Below are 21670 nucleotides of genomic sequence, written 5' to 3' on the forward strand. Positions count from 1 at the left end.
CCCCCCGCTTCCCCAGTCCATAGGATTTGCCATCACTTAACTCTTTGGCTCAAGATACTGCGGCTTGTGGGGCAGCTCTGAAGGACCTGGTTCGATATCCAAGATACAGGCATTACATTCCCCTTCATCGCAGTCACCACCAGAGTGAGCGTGAGGCCTCAGTGCTCTGTTTTATACCCCTGCAGGGGCTCCCATCATGCCCTGCTCTTAAAGGGGTACTCACACCTGCCATATTCTGCCTTCAGAGTACGCTGATCCAACATGCAGAAGGGCAAAAGAAAAGCCTGGATCCTCACTGGGTGTAAATCGGCCTTGCTCCATCCATGTCAATACCGATTTACAGCAGCTGAGAATCTGGCCCACTGCCAATCAATGGGGCAAAGAAAGACTGGCAGCATTCCAGGGCGCCCGATCTGCTTGGGGGTCAGGGCTGGTGCCACAGCCCCCTTCAGACGCGGACTGTGGCAGGGTGAGGCGATTCTCAGTGTGTGAGCTCCGGCCGGATGCCGCAGTCCGTGGAATCCCAGCCCAATTCGAGAGGCCAAGCTGAGTCCAGCAAGCTAATTAAAGAAGAGGAACAACCAGGGAGGATCGAATCAGATCCTCCTCAGAAGCACAGCCTGCCTGGGAAGCGAGCAGGAATCTAGTTGGTCTCGGGCTAACAATGCAGCATTTGTGTCTTTTCCCCAGGCGGTTGGCAGGGCTGGAATTAGCTGGGTCTTATCGGCACCCTCTGGGCCCCTGCGTGGTCTTTGATTGTTGTTACTCTTCGCGCCAGCCGGGCTGGAAGAGCTCGTGTTGTAATTAGAATCAAAGGAAGCGATTTTACAGCCAGGGGTCCTGGCCATGCCCGTTCCAGGAATCAGAGAGTAAATGGGGGAAGGGGAAAGAGAGAGACTGAAAGAGCCTCGTACCCTACTGCCCCCTCGGGACATTTCAAACCAGGCTGGAAACGGCTCTAGAACGGGGCACCAGGCAAAGGGATTGTTATTACTGGGGTTCCACCAGCGCCCCTCCTGAGAGCGAGACCCCGGCATGCTAGGGGCTGTACAAAGTCCAGTCCCCAAAGAGCTCATGGGCTCCAGCAGGAAAACCACAAAAAAAGGATCATATTATCCCCATCTCTCAGATGCAGAACTGATTAAGTGACTGACATGGGCAGTGCATGGCCCTACCTCCTTCCTCTCAGAAGATGATGGCAAGTGGAGATGGGTGGGGGGAAGAGGACCCCTCCCCATTGCTTCTCCTACACAACTGAGCACAGGCCTGCCCTCTGCAGCATGTTCGCAGGTGCATCGTCCCATCTAGGTCTAAAGGGCCCAATCTTCGGTCCTGTCACCGCGTCTTGCTCTCCTCCACCTTCCTTTAATTCCACCCCGTTCCTTCGAGCAGGAGCCGCTGCCTCTGTGCTGGGCCAGAGCTCAATCTGACCCTGCAGTAGAATCAAACTCTGCATCATCACAGGAGCAACCCTTCCAGTTCAAACATGAGCTGGGCCTGAATCCAGAGCAGGGGGTCCAAACTCGCTCAGGCTTCGGCAGGGGACAGGAGACCGGACCTCTGAGCCCCTGGGAGTGGCCAGCCCATGCTGACCTAGCTACTGCCACAAGACTCCAGGCTTTGTTCAGCTTGGCACCTTTTACCCCACCCCATTAGCAGAAAGATATCCCCATACGCGATGCTGCCAGAACTGTGCCAAGAGGAATCAAGGCTCTCAAGAGTGGGCTAGCGGAGCTGGTGATTTTCACCCCCGGCGATTTCCAGGAACGACCAGGACAAGGCAGACTTTCATCAACCGTTTATTAGAGAGAGTTGGGTTGGAAGGACATTGTGTTCCAGGCAAGATCCAATGCTGCACAGATCCGCAGGAGACGGGCTTGTTCAGGGTTTCCTTTTTAATAAAATATTAACAAATAAATACTCAGAAAAAGTTGCAACTACTGAAAGAGGAGCGAGAAAGCACAAGGCCCTACACGGGAGGAGGAATGCATCTCAACTAGGTTACAGCTTCTTCCTACAGGAATATGGAAAAATATTCTGCATAAAATAAAATCAATGCCAGGTTCTTGTTTGTTTTTTTTAAAAAGCACTTTCCACTCTTCACCTTGAAACTCTTGTTGCCCGGATGGATGCGATGCGGGAGGGGGAAGGTGTCTCGGAGGGGGGTGAATTACCCCTGTGCACAAGCCTATGCAGTAAGTCACAAGCAAGGCGGCATAATGTTGGTTTTATGAAGCCCAGCCCTCCAAAGGACCAGTTATACCAAGTCCCTTCCCATTCCGATACCTTCAATGCACCAGGAATCACTTTGCAGGTGGCCTGCAGGACAAGAAGAAAGCAATAAGGGCAGTGCTTGAAGCAGAGAGGATCGCCAGGGGGCATAAACCCAGCCAGAAAACCCAGCACTGTCTTACCAAAGCTGCTGCACTCAGGTTGTAATAGACCCCCCGGCCCACACACGCTTTTTTCAGGCCTCCTGAAGCTCCTGGTGCATTGTACCATACTGTAATTTACACGTACGTACTGTCACTTGGAGAGGCTCGATTGTACGAACTTTTTAATTTTATGGGCTCCTTTGTCTCAAATTAGTTCATCAATTAGGGATTCCACTGTAACACGAGGGGAAAAATTTAAATGAACACTTTTTCACTCAAATTGCCCCTTAAAAAAGGCCATTTCTTGACCACAATCAAAAAAAACACCAAAACCCAAAAATAACCTTTCTTGTTCCCAAAATTTCAACCAGGTGTAGCAGAGGCCAAGCTAAACTCACGGCCTCCCAGTGCAATGTACCTCTGAAGACAAGGCCGACTCAAAGGCAATGCACCAATTCACTCCCAGACACTCCGTTTTGAATGGTGTTTTGGTGATGCATATAAAACCATAAGAGAGCCCTGAAATATGCCCATCGGGACATTCCCCGTCTGCCGTGGGTAAGGGCTTTCCAATGCACTGGAAATGTTTATGGAAAAAAATTGTTCAAACATTTGAGATTTTATTGAAAAAGGATTATTATTTTTTTTAATTAAAACCTGAAATGTTGTGTCTGTTGATATTTTTTGCATGGAAAAAAAACCATCCCACGCAGCACCTGGTATTGATCACTCTACATTGGTCAAGTATGGGAACTGAACCCAGGACTGGGATACCTGAGCCTTGGGGTGGGCTTTTCCTATTACAGGAGGACAAAGCATTGTGCGGCATCAGGGTGCTTACACACAGGCTTTGCGCACAGGGGTAAATTCCATCCAGAGACAGGGCAAATAAAGCCGGGGGGGGGGGAGAAGAATCAGTGCTTCATTTGCCCACAGTTCAAGTACAATCCAGGTGCCTTTGGGTTCTGCCCTATAAGTGGCTTCAGACCCACTCTAGAAGGGAATCTGATCTCATTGCACTGCTGCTAAGCTGTTTGTCCCACGGGAACGAAGATCTTGTCTACACGGGAAAGTTGCATCAGTTGAACTGAAATCGGCTTTAAAACCGGTTCACTTTAACCAGGGCAAACTCCTGCATGTGGACACTCTTATTCCGGTTTGAAAGCATGCACCAATGGGTCTGTGCTGGTTTAAATTCATGCCTCTAGTACAACTGTTAGTGGGCCTCCCTGGCCAGTGTGGAGCTGGGGTAAGGGGTCTCCACTAGCCCTGCTCCCAGAGAAGAGGAAATTGGGGGTATTGCTAGCGTGCAGTGCACTACAGATACTCCCTGCATTCAGGAGGCCATGGGGGCAGAGGACAATGAAGAGCAGCCCTGAGGCTGCTCTAACTTACACTGTGGGCTGGGCACAGCACCAGAATACGAGGAGGGCAAAGCCACCTGAACCCATTCCCCCACATCCCAGCTCCACATGCAGGAATGGAATAACCCAGAATCAGGTCTTGGGGATACAGCACCTGGAAATGCAGACGCGTCTCAGAACTGCCAAGCATTTTGGCAGCTGGTGGCTAAATCAGTGCGGAGTGGCCCTCATTGTCATAACCTGGCTCATACTCCAGGAGCCCAAAAATCGGCCAGAAGTGGCAAAGCAGAACCCCCAGCCCAGCAAGCCCTGGACTGCTAATTCACATCCCGATTCCCGTGACTTCAAGGCACGGCCGGGTTTGCTCAGGACATGGGCCTGATCCAAAGCCCACCGAAGCTGATGGAAAGCAGGCTTTGGCTCAGGGTCATCTCCGAGCGGAGCACAGACCAAGGTGAGCATTCTCCAGAGCCCACCGTGAACTGGCTGAGAGAGGGCCCCTTACCCATCTTGGCACAAATCAGGCAAACCCCCTGTGGCTGGGAGAGACAGTTTCGTTAGCGTCATCTCTAGCCGAGGTGGGGGTGGATACATGATGACCCTCTGTGTCACCCACTTGGACGAGGGGCTGGGAGGAGTTCACATTGCTCTGTGGGCTGCATGGACAAAGAGAGGCTGTGGGAGGAGCGGGGGGAGGGTGAAGGAGATGGGCTGATAGTGGAATATGAAGTGGAGCAGTGTCGCTGGCCTGCATCATGTAAACGGGATACTCTGGAGTCCGGCGGAATGGTTACTGAAGGTCAGCGGAGAGGCTGCAATTGGCAAGCGGGAAGGGGGCGGTGCCAGGAGTACCCGCTGCTGCCCGGCGGGGCGTATCACTCCCTGATGTAGATCCGTGTGCAGACCACATCGTCGGCTGTCATGGTCTGGAACAGCAAGAGGGGAAATGAGCAAAGGGAGCAGACCCCAGAGACGACTGCTCAGAGCCGGGTCACTGAGGGTACGTCTACACTGCAGGGTAAGCCCCTTCCCCCAGCACACACACCCTTCACCTCAGGCAGCCGTTTACACCAGTGCCGGCTGGGGGGTGCGGGTGTAAACCACTGCACCAGGTGCAAGGCACTGGAGTCAGGCCAAAGTCCTGTCCCAGCATGCACTGGGCTCAACGTGACCCCCTGGGATGGAGTCTCTGGGCGGGGAGTTGTTGGAAAGCCCTACCCAGTTCAGCACACTGGTTGTTTGCAATGTAGGCAGGATCATCTCCCAGTACAACCAGTTGCGTTGGGCCTCCTTCTTCCCAGAATGCATTGCTTCAGGTGATGCAGGTGCCCTGGGCACTCTCTCCTGAGGCACTATGGGAGCGCTGCCCAGGCTGTCCCAGAATGCACCAGTCAGGCAGCCATCCCATAAACACGGGTGACCCAGATGGCCGCTGCTCAGAGGAGAGCGTCACAAGCTGGTTACAAAACACTGTTGCAGCTCTAGTGTAGACGGGCATTCACTCCCTGGGCAACTCTTGCATTCGCAGCTGGAGCTTAACCACCCTGTGCCAGAAAGCAAAGGGGGTTCACAGCAACGGGGGGTGGGGGGGCGTTTAACCCTTTGCGTGCAGAGGCCAGCCTACCAGAATGAGTTCTCCATCGTTGGTCATTTCCCTGGACCAGCCGGTCTTGGGCCCTTCCCCCTTCAGCAACCTTTGTTCACAGACCATTTTGTTCTCACTTTCCCATTTGGCCAGGCTCTGGAAGGAAGAAAGAAAGGAGAAGATCAATGCAACCGCATTTTAAATGACAAAGCCCCTGCCATGCCCCTACTAGCCCAGCGGCACAAAAGGCTCATCCATCATGCACTAGGCAGGCCCAGTCCTTGACAAGAGAGAAGCTGGCAATTTGTTCCACACTCCAGAGCAGCCTGACAGTTGTGTGGACTCATCCGTCACCCGGAGGGGTGCTGGGATGGGATGGCGAGGAAGAAAAGAGCCCTCACCCCTTCGGGGGGAGAGAATGGGCTGCTAGCTGTAGAGGCAGGAGTGTGTCTGTGTGTCACAGCGAGCAACTGCAATCCAGTGTGTGTGTGTTACACCTAGTGAGTCGGAGTCCAGATGTGGTTGTGTGTCTGTCTGTCTGACGCTTAGTCCGTGTGTGTGGGGTCACACAAAGTGACTGCAACCCAGACTGTGTCTATGTGTGTGTGTCACACATTGTGAGTTGGAGTCCAGATGTGGGTGTATGTGTCTGACCCTTGTTCCGTGTGTGTGTGTCACACCGAGTTGGAGACCGGGATCCGAGGGGTGTCACACAGTATAAGCTGGAGTTCAGGGTTGTGTATGTGTCACACTGAGTAAACTGCCCCTTTAAGACGCTTTGTTCAGGGGCATAAACCAAGAGCAGGTAGGGCTTCCCCACGACTGCGTGGGAGGCTATGTGACGAAAACCTGCCCGGACCTCCCGGCCAGAGACAGGGCAGCCACCCGGCAAGGCTCAGAGTCCCTGAGAAAGATGCCAAGCTGGGACCCAGGAGGGAAACCCCTGTCGTATTTGTCCTGGCAGGGAGCACACAGAAGGGTCTTGGCGTACGACAAGCCGGAGGAGGTAAATATCAACAGGAATTGGCCAGGCTCAGAAGGATCTCCCCCATATTTATTAAGGAGGGAAGTTTGCTCAGTTATTTCTTAGCGGCTCTGCCATGGAGACGGGAGCCAGGAGGATCACGGGACGTGGCACAAGGAGGCCTCTGCCATCCTTGCGCTGGGGCTTCTACAGCGCCAGCTCGTGACCCATCATGCTCCTGGGCAGCGCTTTTATACTCCGCCGGGACACCATCTTGTGACATGTCACTCCTAACCGGGGATCCCTACGCCCCCGCCACGGCTCTCCGAGGGACTATTTTACCCCTCCTCGTTAGCGGAGGGGAAGGCTGAGTGGTTGTAGAGGACACGGCCCTTATGGGACAGGCTCAGCCCTCGTCTGAGGATGTGGGATGCCCTCTTGTGACTCAGCACTCCCCACGAGGTATCCCTGCCTCGTCAGCAAGGTTACCAGAGGGACTATTTTGCCGCGCCCCATTAACAGAAGCAACAAAGGCTGGGCCCCGGTGAAGAACTTGACCCTCATGCTACAGGCCCAGGCCTGAGTTTCCCTGACTTCTGGGATGCCATCTTGTGACTCGTCACTTCCCACGGGTATTCCTATGCCACCAAGAGGACACCCAAGGGACTATTTATCCCCTCCTCATTAGCAGGAGCAAAGCAGTGGCCAGCTGGGTGCCCTCCTGCCACCACTGGACTCATGGGGGTCTCACCAGGGATATACACCCTCAGCCAAGCCCTGAGCTGTCCAGGGGTCTCTCTGCTTCCCCGCCCCAGACTTAGCTCCAAAAAGCAGGGACCGTGCAGCCCCGGTTGCCCGGAGCAGCTCCCCCTACCTTGCAGGGACGCCCGTCCACGGTCTGCTCCTCGAACTCTTCCCCAATCTTGAAGTTGATCTCGGTGGTGCGCACCGTGGTGGAGGTCTTGATATAGAAGGTCTCACCGTCTTGCTTGATCTCCACGGCCGGCTTGGAAGCCGCGGCCACCGCGATCTTCCTCAGCATCACGTTGACGCCTGCAAACGAGACGGCGTCAGGCCACCTAGCACAGGGCCTCAGCGGGAAAGAGGGACAGGTCACCCACCAAGGGGGAGCCCCCAGCTTCACATCTTTCAGGCTGCCAGGCATAGCAGAGATAAGTTGGGCTCAGGGGTCAAAGCACTGGACTGGGACTCAGGACATGAGCATTCAATTCCCACTTCTGCCACCAACTAATGCTGAGCAACTTGCTCCGTGCCTCAGTTTCCCCCACCTGTAAAAATAAGACTCATTATTCTCTCTTGTCTGTTAAGACTGAACTCCTTGGGGCAGGAGCCGTCTTCGTCTGTGCAGCCCCTGGCATGATGGTCTCACTTGGGGCTTCTAGGAGCAACTGTAATACAAATAGCAAGTGGGGACAGAACGCAAATGCTCCTGAGCCACCTGCAGTAAAGGAGAATCCCCAGTAGCAGTAGAGGGTTTATGAGACAATGTTGATCAGTCCCAATTCTCTCCAATAGGGGGCAGTGACACATACACAACAGCAGCTGTGTGACAGTAGAAGCCTGAGGAAAAATGGCATGGGGGCGGGGGGAGGAATGTGGTGGGAGACAAAATTCTTGCCACCACGTTACTTAATCTGCACAAGAGATGGAGAGGGGGAAACATGAGAAGACTCCTCGTCTGACAAAGACAACAAGGGAGATCCAGCCCTAGACAGAGAGATGTCACCTTCCTCTGGGACACCCTGCACCGTGGGAGAATGAGGGCTTTGTTAGCCCGCCGGGCAGAGCTGGCAGTGGGAACGTGTGCAGTAGTCCAGGACTGTGCTGCAGATCGAGGGGTTAGTAAGGGATCGGTGCTGGGGTTCTCTTTATTTGCCTAACAATCCACTAGCCCGCGATTCAAACCTCTATTAGCCATTCCTAAAACAGAAGCTAAGGCAGAGGTGGGCAAACTATGGTCCGTGGGCCACATCCGGCCTGCAGGACCATCCTGCCTGGCCCTTGAGCTCCTGGCCAGGGACACTAGCCCCTGGTCCCTCCCCTGCTGCCCCCCTGGGCCGCAGTCACACACCATGCAGGGCAGCGGGGCTGTGAGCTCTTGCTGCTCTGAGCTACATGGTAAGGGGGCAGGGAGTGAGGATCAGGGGTGTCGGATAAGGGGCAGGAGGTCCAGGGGGGGCATTCAGGGGACAGGGAGCAGGGGGCGGTTGGATAGGTGTGGGAGACCCGGGGACCCTGTCAGTGGGCAGGGGTGTGGATAGCGGTTGGGGCAGTCAGGGGACGAGGAACCGGGGGGGTTGGATGGGGTGGAGTCCCAGGGAGCCTGTCAGGAGGCAGGGGTGTGGATATGGGTCAGGGGGTGGGTGGATTGGATAGGGCCTGGGGTCCGGGGGGGGGCGGTTTGGGTTGTGGGGTCCCGGGAGGGGGCGGTAATGGGACAAGAATCGGGGGAGTTGGATAGGTCGGGAGTTCTGAGGGGGGCAGTCAGGGGGCAGGGGCCAGGCTGTTTGGGGAGGCACTGCCTTCCCTTCCCGGCCCTCCATACAGTTTCGCACTCTGATGTGGCCCTCAGGCCAAAAAGTTTGCCCACCCCTGACCTAAGGCCATGCCTACACTTCATCCATGTAAACACCATCCATGTCAATGGAGTCACTGCTAATTCACACAGGATATGCAGCATGGCCTAGTGGATAGTGCACTGGCATGAGAAACAGCAGACTGGGGCTCTGTTCCTGGCTCCCACACTGAGTGCATCCCTGCCCCGCTCCATGCCTCAGTTTCCCCAGGTGTAAAAGGGGGATAATGCAATTGACCTCCTGTGTGAAACGCTTTGAATCTACTGGATGGTAAGAGCTAGGGCGTGTGGTTGTTACATCTGGGTCAAGCCAAGCCGTCTGACCCTAGATCCTCCCAACCCCTCTAACAGCTGGGATTCTACATCAGTGTGAACCCAGCCCAGAGAGGTTAAGTGACTCTCCGAGGGGAAGAAGGGAAGTAATGAGCTGTCCCTCTGGGAATGTTTTATTGTTTCTGAAAAGGCTCTTTTGAAACCTGAAGTTGTTCCAAGTTCTAGAGGCTGCCAATTTTTACTTTATTTTATTTTGGGGCTCATTGATTACTAGATGCGAATGGAGATTGCTGTGATTTCATTAAGGGCGTGGTAAGGTTATTCTTCTTATAAAAATTGCTTCATGATGTTAGGTCATAAAAATAACAATTCTGGCATGTAACAGATCATCTTTTATCCTGCATGATCTCAGGGTAATGGATATACTTGGATTGCTTCACAAGCCAGTGCGCTGGGGCCATGTCTGGGGCGGAACATGGCAGCTGTTTAACAGCATGCAGCAATGCTGCAAAGGGCTCACTCAACCCACACAGAAATGCAGCCACTTCTGGGGTGGGCCATGTCAACACTTTGGCAGCTCACAGCAACGCTACGCTTCACAGCAATTCAGTGGAAGTGAGGGAAAATATTCCACCTCAACAAAACTCCAGGGGGAATTTTAGGGAAGCCAGTACAGCCACCATGACTGGAATTTGACAACAGGGCCTGTGAAAAGGGATATAGGATACTGAGTAGCCAGAAGCAGTAAGGGTCTTGTTTTACATCGCATCTGCACCATGGAACCAGCAGTCGCACAGCACCCCCTAGCAACAAGCTGGGGAGTTGGGGTCAGCACTGAGATATAGGAAGAGCACCCCCTACTGAGTCACCCACCCCCCTTCCTGCTGCACAGCACCCCCAAGCACCTCTGTGCTCATGTACAATGAAGCCACACCCAAGAACTCAAACTAACACCCAGGACAAAACCCGAGCCCTTTGCCATCTTCAAAGCACTTTCCTGACATGATTACATTAACCCTTTAAGCCCTGCGAGGTAGGGAAATAGCACCATTCTCATTTTACAGATGGGGAAGCTGAGGCAGAGAGCTGTCAAGGCCCAGATTTTCAGAAGCATCTTCTTACATTGAGTGCTGAGCTTGAGACACACAGGGCCTGATTTTGTGATGGACATTGAGCTCCAGGTGCTCAGCACCTTGCATAAAAGAGGTTTCTAACCCTGGGCCTGATTCTTGGTTACACCAAGGCCTCTTAAACGAGCTAAAGGGGCCTTAAAATTGGGTATGAGTGAAGTCGACAGAGTACAGCAAAGGGGCCTGAGTATAAATGAGACTCAGACTCTAGTGCCTCCTCGTTCCCAGCCAGAATGAGCCCCCCTGTCCCCCCGCCATCATCCATCAGGGAGTGAGGCAGAAGCTTTGATGTCCCAGGAACCAAAGGGCCAGTTTGTCTTCTCGGAAAGCTCTGTGACAACCGTGCTCCATGCACTCCCCTCCTTTGTCCTCCAGTCCAGTCCACAGGAAAATTGGTAGGTGGGAACAGAACTCAGTCTTCACACTGCCTCTCAGAAAAGTTAGGCCAAATCGACGTACTTAGTTCCCCTCTCTGCACAATGAGGCTACTCCCGTCCACCCACCGCTGCCATCAGGGCCGGCTCCAGGCACCAGGACAGGAAGCAAGCACTTGGGGCGGCCAAGGGAAAGGGGCAGGACGTCTGGGTCCCCCGGTCCCTCTTGGCTGCCGAATTGCCGCAGAAGAATGAAGCGGCAGGGTAGAGCTGCCGCCGATCGTGGCTTTTTCCTTTTTTTTTTTGTCACCGCCTGGGGTGGCAAAAAAAAGCTGGAGCCGGCCCTGGCTGCAATGCCCAGACAGGGTGGGTTCCCAAGTCGGGGGTAGACACCAGGTTTGTGATACCGCCCCGGGAAGGAAGGAATGAGCATTAGCGGAGGTCGGGTGCTGTATAAGATCGCTGGGTATATGGCGGCAGCGACAGGCTGCTGCCAATCCGTCAATGTTCCCCAGTTGTGAGGTTATTAGGGCAGGATCGGAGCCCTGACTTTCTATGGCGGAGCCTCGTGCTGCAGAGATATAATAATCCCAGCTGCAAAGCAGCACCGTCGGTTTAAATTCCTCTCATTATTTGCTCTCAGGGCTTGGCTGTTCAAGGGATAAATTTGCTGAATAAGGAAAAATAAAGGAGGGGTGCGTCCCGGAGACACGGATCCCAGCAATCCAGCCAGCAAGATGCTCCATGCTAGGGATAGGTAAACTCTTTATTATTGCTAGTACAGTCATGCTAAGAGGCTCGGTCGAGGTCCGAGCCCCATTGTGCCGGGCGCTGCACTGGCACACTGCAAGAGACAGCCCCTGCGCCAAAGAGTTTGCCATCTAAACAGAGAAGACAAAATAACAACACACACAACTTCCCCTAGCTCTTCTATAAAGCCTGCCATCCATAGATCTCAAAGTGCTTTACAAAGGAAGTCAGTATCATTATCTCCACTTTACAGCTGGGAAAACTGAGGCCTGCAGGGCCAAAGTGGTCTGCTCAGCGTCATCCAGCAGGCCGGTCACAGAGAAGGGAACAGAATCCCACTCTCCTGAGCCCCAGCCCTCTCCACTATGCCACACCGCTCTGAAGAGAAACCAGAGTAAGAGAAGGATTATTCTCATTTTACAGATGAGGGAAACCAAGGCACATCAGAGTACAATGACTTGATGCAGGTCACACAGGGAACCTAGGGCAGAGCTGAGAACAGAACCCAGGTCTCCTGAGCCCTGGGCCAGGGCCTTCCACCACAATACCAGCCTTTATCAGTGCAAAGACATGAGCTGCTGTATATTGACTGGTTAGCCTGAGCTGCCCGCTGACCATCCCCAACTAGGGGATGAGAGATGGGCCTATTGTCCCTCTGATCTGGCAGGGGAAGAGCCAGTCAGTGAAACGGGAAGCAGAGGGGGAGAATCATAGAAGATTAGAGTTGGAAGAGACCTCAGGAGGTATCTAGTCCAACCCCCTGCCCAAAGCAGGACCAAAGCAGGGAGGTGACAGGTTTCCCCAAAGGTTTATCATGGTGACATATCTGCCTGTAATCAGGGCTCCATTATGCCATGGCTGCACCAACAGAGCAAGAGACGATCCCTGCCCCAGAAAGCTCCCCCTCTGACAAGACAGCCCTGGGTGGGGGGGAGGTTGATTAGCTGCATGTTACAGATGGGGGAAGTGAGGAATTCAGTGGCTTTCCCCCAGGCACCCAGCTGGTCAGCTCCAGCCTGAGTGAGATTCTGTGGCCCAGAGACATCGGGGGACTCCCCATGTAAAATCTAGCCTGCAGAGCGTGGGTCATTCTTGCAAACAGAGGCTGCTGGAGGGTGGAGTGGGCAGCTTTGCCCCCAGCTGACTGATGCACCGCCTGCTTGGGTCTTGGAGAAGGAAGCCAAAGTCACGACACAAGGGCAACAGCACAGCTCCTAAAAATCTGCCCCCCCCTCACCATTTTCTCATTGGCGCTCACTTGCCGTGAGTCACAGACGGACGTCATTCTCCCTGCTGCTGCCGAACTCCATCCACCCCGAGCGGCCTTAAAAGGGCACTTGGTTATTGCTCCATCTGCACTCAGCTACAGACCGAGCCGACGTCTTCGCAGCGCCTCGCTGAGTCACCCGGGACGCAACGGAGCTGCAAATCCCAGCCCCATCATAGTCTGGTTTACTCCAACCGGCAACAACACGGTCACGCTACCACTGCCCGGAATCCCAACTGGGGGCTAACAAAGATCCGGGCTGTATGGAACAGGAGGCCTGGCTCACGGGAATAGCTGCCTTGTTCCCTGGCTAGCCAGAGAGCACTCAGCGCAGAAGCAGGCCTGACCGTTGGGTGCAGAAGGCCACAGTTCAAATTCTTGGATGTTTCTTCTCCTAGTCTGATGCCCCAGGAGTCAAGGCGTGAGCGCTGCCGGCAGAATAGACCACCCTCCGCCCATTTTTCGGCATTCCCATCTCCTCACAATACGGGCCTGTCTCTGAGCAATGCAATGCCCTGGAAGCTGCCCAAACCTCGTGCATAGGTCATTGTTCCCATTGCATTCCATTATTGTGCCGGGGCACCGGGGTAGGGGCTCGGGTTAAGGGTGCCAGCCTCTCTCCCTGGAGCAAGAAAATTCAGGGCTGGCTTCTAAGCTGTAGCTCCCAAGATGTTTGGTTTGCGTCCACGCCCCCACCATTAGCAGGGGGGCAGAAACCAGACAATTCTTGTGCATCTCAGCAATGCCGCATGCCCCACCGTCGTGCCTGTGGAACTCATTGCCACCATGTACAGCCGAGGCCAACTGCTGGGCAGTATTCAGAAGAGGACTGGGCACGTATATGGATAATGAGAACATCCAGAATTATAGTGGGAAGGATTTAAAAGAGGAAGCTTTGGCTATACATCCTCAGGCATCGGGAAGGGAAGTTTCTCTGTGGGTAGGTTATCTCAGGAATGTCCAGCAGAGTTTTCTTTGCAGCTGCCAGTGCTGGCCACTGTAGGCAGGATACTGGGCTAGATGGATGCTCGGATTTGGCCCAAACTGGTCATTCCTATGTGCCTCTCTGAGAAAGCTCAGCTCAGCCAGAGACTGGCCTCACTCAGTAATTAGAGCTTTTCTATTCTGCTCTGCAGCTGGATTGAACAAGTTACAAGTTGGTGGGGGTGAGCTGCCTACACATCTGGGTGAATTCAAACCCAGATGTGACATCCCAGTTAAATGATTTGCAGAAAGAACTGCTCACTCTGCATGTGTGGGGGTGGGGGAGAGAGATTAGGTCTCTTTAGCAGCATGGCCAACCCTTGTGATTTTTATCATGAGCAGCACAACCATAGGTGTTCTGCTTAAAGCCCCAGCTCCTGGAGTCATGGGAAGACCTCAGCTTTCATTTTTTAAAAAGGCTCTCGTGCGTGCAGAAATAAACTTTAAAAAGGAAAGTGAACATTACCCTAAAAGCTCAGACACCAGAAAGCAAAGATTATCGGTTTTAAAAATCTCATGAGTGTTTCTGGCAATCTCACTAGTTTTGGAGTCCTGACTCGTGATTTTCAAACTCTCTGGGTTGGCCCGGGTGCTTTAGCACCCCCCTTCTCTCCCAACTGGGCACCGAGATTAGAGTGACCAGATGTCCCGATTTTATAGGGACAGTTCCGATTTTTGGGGTCTTTTTCTTATATAGGCTCCTATTACCTCCCACCCCCGTCCCGATTTTTCACACTTGCTGTCTGGTGACCCTGCTCGAGATTGAACAAACAAGCAATTGTGACTTTTCAAAATCTTGACCTCGTGTATTACAAGTAATGATCCTACTAAATCCCAGAGTTTGCTCCATTTACACATTCCCCGGGCTGCCTCAGAGACCCTCACACAACAGTGTTTTATGACTTTAGGAAGCGAAAGTGACTTGAAACAAAGGAAGGAGGAAACCAGCTAACCAAGTTCAACTACCTCAACTTAGCCAAATGCAAACGGTAAAACGGCAGGAGCCTGAGGAACCAAGTCTGATCTTTACATTTCATGGCTGATTATCTTGAGTGCCCCCTTCTCCTTTATAGCCGGCCAGTCCGCCCACAAAACAGTAGGTGCCAGGAGAGATCAGCTTCACTTAATGCTGCTAAGATGCCAGTGAAATCCCATGCCTGATAAAAGTCGGGACCCCTGTTGGTTTTGTGGGAAAACCCAAGATTTACTCCATCAGCTGGCAGATTTATATTTCTACTAAGGCTTCTCCAGCGCCTGTGAGTTCCAGCGTCGCTGATTCGGAGACAGGGGAAGGGGGTTAGGGGGGAGAAAACAAAGTGAAACGTAAGTAAGTGATAATTATACTGAAGTATTTGTTACATATCCTCTAACCTGGAAAATATTCTGCTCCACTCGCTTCTCGTTTCACTCAAAAAGGGTCAAGCAGAGGGGAGAGCAAGTGAGCTCTGGCAATGGGGGGCGTTTCGTCCCATGGCCTGGTGAGGGTTTGGGAGGAATCTGGGCCTGTCACTGACTTCCCAGAACTCAGCAGCTCCCATTGTTCTCAATAGTGAGGGGGGAGGGCATTTTCCTTTGTCTTCAGTAGGGGAAGGGGGTCTCTCCATTGTTCTCCAGCAGTGGAGGGAGGGAGGAGGAGGGGATTTTTTCCTTGTTCTCCAATGCGGGGAGGGGAATATTCTCCATTGTTCCCCAGTGGAAGCTCCTGAACACTTAGGGCTGGGAAATCTGACCCGAAAGGCATTTTCTTACACCCAGGGGCCATTTCACCTTCAAGGGGCCTGATCCTGGTGGCCCTGGAACAAGCGGTTTCCCCAACTTTAAATTCCCAGGTGACACCAGGAGCCCAGATGCTTCTGCCCTACAACATGCACCCCCACACCCCGGGCGTTCCTCACTAATTGTTTCCTTCTGGAAGGACCCCCAAGCTGGGCTGGCTTCACACACAACTTGGCATCTCCTGCCCGGTTGCAGCAGCCTGGATCACAGCCACTCCCAGCACAGATCTTTTTGGAGGGCGGGGGGCCTGTCTCTTTAAGAATCTTCTTCCTGCCCCCCACCTACCCCCACCCCATACACACACTCCTTGCACAAGCCACGAGCTTGGCCATGCCCTCCACAGGGCTTTGAGCCAACCACCCCCCCTTCCATGCAGCTCTTGAGCAGGGGACCCGAACTCACAGGGCTCGGGCTGTGGGGCTCAGAACTGCAGTGTAGACGTTCAGTTTCCCCTCCCAGGGTCTCAGAGCCCAGGCTCCCGCCAGACCCCGAATGTCTACGCTGCAGTATTATAGCCCTCAGCCCAAGTGACCTGAGCCTACATCAGCAGACCCAGGTGAGCCACAGCCTGGAGACAGACATACCCAGAAGTATCCGGGGTGGGATGCGTTGTATCACCCATGCTAATGTGCCATGCTCTTTGGTCACCAGTGGCTGGATCACCTGCACAGGTTTCTTCCTGTCGCTCTGATTCAGGTTTTCAGCTAACAGACGTTTAGTGCCACCAGTAGAATCTTACACCTTTTAGATCCAGAACTCCTGGGTCCAACAACCACAGCCAACTCAACCAGGAGCAGCAGCACCTTTAGCATGGCCAGCAAAGCAAAGACACCAGGGCCCCCTCTCACATGACCACCAGTTGCCTGGTAGAGGGGCCTTTTCAGAGAGCAAAGATATACTGGAAACCTGTTAGCACAGCCACTTAAGAACTCCTTACCATCCACTTGGCAGTTTTCAGGCACAGCTCACCAGGACTGGCTCTAGGCACCAGCATGTGCACAGGGCGGCACAATTCCAGGGGCGGCATTTTTTGCTTCGGCAGTTGTGCTCTCAGAGGGTTTTTATTTGTTTGTTTGTTTGTTTGCATGGAGTGGAAAAAAATCTAGAGCCAGCCCTGCAGCTCCCCAACCACTTTGCAAAGGAGATAAGCATCATTAGTCCCATTTTATAGAGGGGGAAACTGAGGAATGGAGAGGAGACAGGATTTGCCCGAGGTCACCCACTAGGCCACTTACGGAGGCATGACTAGAAATCAGGTCTCCTAAACAGCAGCCCAGTGCGCTATACTCTAGGCCAATCTGCTTAGATCAGGGGTGGGCAAACTATGGCCCAGGGGCCACATCCAGCCCTTCAGACATTTTAATCCAGGGAGCAGAGTCCAGGGCTTGCCCCACTCCTGCGCTTCAGTCAGGGAGCAGGGTCCGGAGCTTGCCCAACTCCGTGCGTACCATGACTCTGCGCAACTCCTGGAAGCAGTGGCATGTCCCTTCTCCGGCTCCTACACGTAGGGGCAGCCAAGGGGCTCTGCACGCTGCCCCCACCCCAAGTGCCGGCCCCACAGTTCCCATTGGCTGAGAACCACAGCCAATGAGATCTGCAGGGGCAGCGCCTGTGGACAAGGCAGCATGCAGAGTTGCCTGGCCATGCCTCCGTGTAGGAGCTGGAAGGGGGACATGCCGCTGCTTCTGCACCACTCGGAGCTTGCACCCCAACCCCCTCCCATGACCCAACCCCCTGCCCCAGCCCTGATCCCCTTCCTGCCCTTTAAACCCCTCAATCCCAGCCCAGAGCATCCTCCTGCAGCCCAACCTCTCATCCCCAGAGCCCGCACCCCCAGCCGGAGCCCTCACCACCACCACCCCCGCACCCCAACCCCCAATTTGGTGAGCATTCATAGCCCACCATACGATTTCCATACCCAGATGTGGCCCTCAGGCCAAAACGTTTGCCCACTCCTGGTCTAGACCCTTCACTGCCAAGCAAACAGAGGGTCTGTCTACACAGTAACGAGACACCCGTGGCTGCCCCATGCCAGCTGATTCGAGTTGTGGGGTTGCTTCACATCTGTGGGGCTGGTGCATGGGGCCCAGGACCCTGTGAGCCAGGAGGGTCCAAGAACTCAAGCTCCAGCCTGAGCCCTGCAAGGCGGAGTCAGTTTGCTCAGGCCAGCCGCAGGTTGTTCTTTGCTGCATAGACGTACCCAAAGGGACCGCCCCCAACAGCCACCCTGGAGTGCTCTGCGCAGCTCACGGGGAGCTAACACCCACCGGAGCCCTTCCCCAAGGCCCAGCCAGCCCTGTTGTGGTTTCCACATCATTTGCAAGAAGAAGCCGGGAAGGAGGATGAGCCCAAAGCCCTCTCTGTGCAGCGCCTTGGCCGGGGCAGGCGAGATCACCATGCGGGAGGCTCGTGCTGGTTGTGTAAGGTTAGTCAGAACACAAGCCACAGCAGCTCTCCCAGGACACATGCGGGTTTCCAAACTGCATCCAACAACAAAGGCCCGAGCCGGTGCCAAGAGCTACAGCCCGTATCTAAAACACACCCCAGTGAGCAGCCTGGACTGCCCGAACATCGCTCAGGTTGGGTGGTCAGAGAAAGACGAGAGCTTTCTGCAATCGACAGCGGGTGACAGTCGCCAGCCGCCCCACAGCTAAAGAGCACACTGGGGCACTGGGGAAAGTTCAGAGGCGCAGGGCAGTGCTTCATTTGTAATGGAAGGGGGGCCAGGGTGCAAGCAATTTTTTTACATTCATAACTGATGCAACAAGCCTAGCAGTGCCGGGGCTCTGAACTGCCCAGCCCAGAGGGGCCGGGGCTCAGCCCTGGCACAAATTAAGCACGGATGGAGGGAAAATAGCATGGAGCAGCAGTTCGAACAAGGGACTGGACATCAGGACTCCTGGGTTCTGCTCCTGGCTCTGTGAGGGAAGCATAGTGCAGTGAGTGGGTGGCAGGAGGTCTGTGTTTTCTTCCCAACTTGGCTGCTGATGAGCTGTGTGACTCTTAGGCAAGCCCCAAATCTGTTCCTCAGTTTCCCCATCAGTAAAATGGGGATAGCCATACTAAGGTGCCTTTGTAAAGCACGGGGAGCTCTGCGATTAGAAGAGCTGAGCCTTGTTAGTAATTTAGGATGGTCTGACTACCTCTCTAATTTACCAGGAACTGTTTTTCAGTGAAGGGGGGGGATTAGAGATCATTATCTAACAGGGTTTTCACATTGTCTCCTGCTTGGTTGTTACAGGTGCTCTCCCTACCTGTCTGCCATGGCAGGGTGTCCCCAATCACACACACAGTCCCTACAATCCCTGTTACAGGAGAGGATGGGTGAGGGTCCATGGCCTGCGATGGGCAGGAGGTCAGACTAGATGATCATGATGGTCCCTTCTGACCTTCAAGTCTCTGAGTCTATAACAACCAATAGGCAGGCAGAGTATTGTCTATGGTGGCAGGGGGGCATGCAATGGGAGCAGCCCACTCCCCCCCCCACCCCTTTGGAGCCCCCAGACTTTAGAGGGGCTGAGTGGGGAGGAGCAGTTGCAACCCCAACTGAAACTTCACAGATATAACAAGGGGGCTAACGAGCCGTGCCAGGACCCCAGATCCCAGCACAGCCCTGAACGCTGGATCCAGACCAAGCCACCCAGTCACCCCCTCCCTGCAGCATCCCAAGGGTTTTTTTTTACCACACCCCTCTCTGCAGAAATGAAGCACCGATTCATTTTGCCTCACAACCCCCTCTAGGGAGCAGTGTCGTTAGATGGAGAAACTGAGGCACGGAGTCAAATGCTCCTGAAGTCACGGGCTGAGCTCATCACAGAGCCTGTCACAAGCCCATTGGTGAGTGCATCACTCCCTCACATGCTCAGCATTTACTCATTTCCTCTGCAGATATGTGGGGCTGGCTGAAAAGTCCCATCTTCCTCCCACCCCAGGGCTGGCGGGGTGCACAGGGGAGAAGAAGCCAGCTGGAGATCAGAGCTGAGGCCGGGCAGACCCTCCCCGGGGTGCTGGACAGAGCACCCTGCACCCATGCGTGGCAGCAGACGGCCAGAGGGTAGCACTGGGCTCTGCCTCCCATGAGGGAGAATTCCGGTTCGGTTCCCAGCTGCTTCAGCCGGCATCCCAACGGGATGATCTGCAACAGGGCCAGTCCTAACCTGTCTTCTGCTGGTAGATCAGACAGGAGAGGGGGCTTGGTGTGAGAAGGGCACTGGCAAGGGAAGCTGAAGGACAGAACCAGAAAAAAGGAGGTGAAGAGAAGGAAAAATTTCCCTGTCTCCAGTTTGGTCCCCGCTACCTTAGCCACTAGGGCCAATTCTCTACTCACTCCCCAGTGGTTTTTCAAGGGCTACTCCTGATTTACACCAGTTTGCCAGGAGAATCAGGCCCATTGTAGCTCACAGTCACCCCTGAGGTTCGGTATCATCCAGCCACAGGCTCCCTTCGGTTCCTGATCTCCTTTTCCCCAGTGTAAATCCAGAGCCACTCCACTGACGTGACTCCAAGATTTACAGCAGGAGAAATCAAGGAGAAGTAGCTCGCAGACCCTTCTGTGATCTCAGGGCTGGATTTCTGGTCTCCGTTCCTCCCAGTGTAAATCGAGAGCAGAGTTACTCCGCCAGCTCTGGTGTAAATCCAGAGCAATACCATTCAGCGGCGTGACTCCTGGTGTCAACCCAGAGCAATTCCGTCCGGGAGATTCCCCCCCGGTCTCAGGTACACCGGGAGTGGAGTGACTCCGGATTCAGGCCAGAGTGAGAACGCGGCCCCGCAGGGTGTTTCCTGCCCCGCTCCGCGAGCCCGTGGCTAGATGCGCTCCCAGGACCCAGTCCGCTCCCTGCCCCACGGGGTGATGCCGGGTTCATTTCGAGCAGCTGCTTCGTCTCACCCTGAGTCATCTGCTGTTCCCCCCCTCGCCCCCCGGCTCGGGCTGCCCCAGCGCTCAGGGGTCCCGGGGGGGCAGAGCTCCCGCTGACTCACCCAAAGCTTTGAGCAGCTCCTCGAAGTTCTCCGAGTGCTTCATCTTCCAGTTCCCGGAGAAATTGGGCATCTCGAAGCGGGGCGGGGGGTGGGCGAGAGAAATGCACCGAGCAGCTCTTGGCTGGGGGGTGATGGGGGGCAAAGCTCTCGCGCTGGCTAGTCCCCGACTGACCCACTGGCCCCTCTGCTCTCCCCGAGCCTTGGATAGGACCTGGCGCCCTTCCCCCCACCCCTGGCTGATCGACCCCCCCGCCTTTCTTGCTCTGACTCCTAACGAGGCTTCCCGCAAGCCTGGGCTCGGCTGGCTGCTCCCCTGCCCCACACAGGAGCCTCCTTTCTCCCTCTGCTCCGCAGCGCTTTCTCCCCTATCCCTTTATGTGTCATGTTATTGCTCAGCCTCCCTCTCTAGTCCCTCCCCCCGGCCTCTGGGAGGAGAGAAAAATGTCTCCAGGCTCACCTGTCTGGGGGGAGCCCCTGACCCCCCCACACACACCCCTTGCAAATAAAAAATGAGGGTGGGTGTCCTTCAAACAGCAGGGCAGCTGCCTGCCTGGCAGAGCTCCCTGCCTGCCCACTTCGGAAGCAATCCAGCCTCACTGCTCCGTTTGCACAGCCCCACACTAGTAATAAAGCCTGACTCTGGCCTGGGCCATGCGTCCCTTCCCACCCAGCCTGGGCCACCTCCGCTCCTCTGGGCCCGCTGCTCCTTTCAGCAGCACGGTGCCATTTCCACCTAGATTCGGATCGTCTCCACGGCACACACCGCCGGGGGAAAAGTCTGGATTGAAACCGGTGGAAAAATGGGGGCGACGCCGGCCCGGTGACTGGGAGCTCCTCTGGCAACTGTGGGATGGGAATGCCTCTGCGTTCCCACTGGTGTAAATCCACAGTAACTCCACTGTTGTTGAGAGCTAGTCCAGATTTACACCGCTCTAATTTACAGCAGAATCTGGCCCTTAGGGAGCATACCGATCAGGACAGACCTGAGGGGGCAGGATTAGATGTGTTAATGCCAATACCTAGCTCTTATATAGCACTTCTCATCCATAGAGCTCAGAGAATCATTTGATCAATAAGGAAACTGAGGTGCAGGGAGGGGACTGGGAAGTGACATACCCGAGGTCACCCAGCAGATCAGTGGCAGAGCTGGGACTAGACCGCAGGAGTCGTGACTCCCAGCAACACAAGTTTCCTTCTTAACTCTCTGACTCTGCTCAGCTATTGAATTGGATCAAATTATCGGCTGATCTAA

General features: G+C 54.5%; 1 protein-coding gene across 1 annotated transcript; it reads right to left on the minus strand.

Moving 5' to 3' along the window:
- Nucleotides 1–1798: 1798 nt before the first annotated feature.
- Nucleotides 1799–20790, minus strand: CRABP2 (cellular retinoic acid binding protein 2). Its single transcript, XM_050930539.1, has 4 exons — nt 20419–20790; nt 7163–7341; nt 5364–5480; nt 1799–4665 (listed from the first exon to the last, which is right to left on the minus strand). Exons 1-4 carry the CDS (start codon nt 20486–20488, stop codon nt 4615–4617), a joined length of 417 nt encoding a protein of 138 aa, XP_050786496.1. The 5' UTR covers nt 20489–20790; the 3' UTR covers nt 1799–4614.
- Nucleotides 20791–21670: the final 880 nt, after the last annotated feature.

This window comes from Gopherus flavomarginatus, chromosome 20 (genome assembly GCF_025201925.1).
Source record: "Gopherus flavomarginatus isolate rGopFla2 chromosome 20, rGopFla2.mat.asm, whole genome shotgun sequence".
Classification (NCBI taxonomy): Eukaryota; Metazoa; Chordata; order Testudines; family Testudinidae; genus Gopherus; species Gopherus flavomarginatus.

Coding starts and splice junctions, on each gene's coding strand:
- CRABP2 (XM_050930539.1), bottom strand. CDS start 20,488: ATGCCCAATTTCTCCGGGAACTGGAAGATGAAGCACTCGGAGAACTTC. Junction 5,481..7,162: donor TGGACGGGCGTCCCTGCAAG/GTAGGGGGAGCT, acceptor TCTTCCTTCCAG/AGCCTGGCCAAATGGGAAAG. Junction 4,666..5,363: donor ACGATGGAGAACTCATTCTG/GTAGGCTGGCCT, acceptor TTGCTGTTCCAG/ACCATGACAGCCGACGATGT.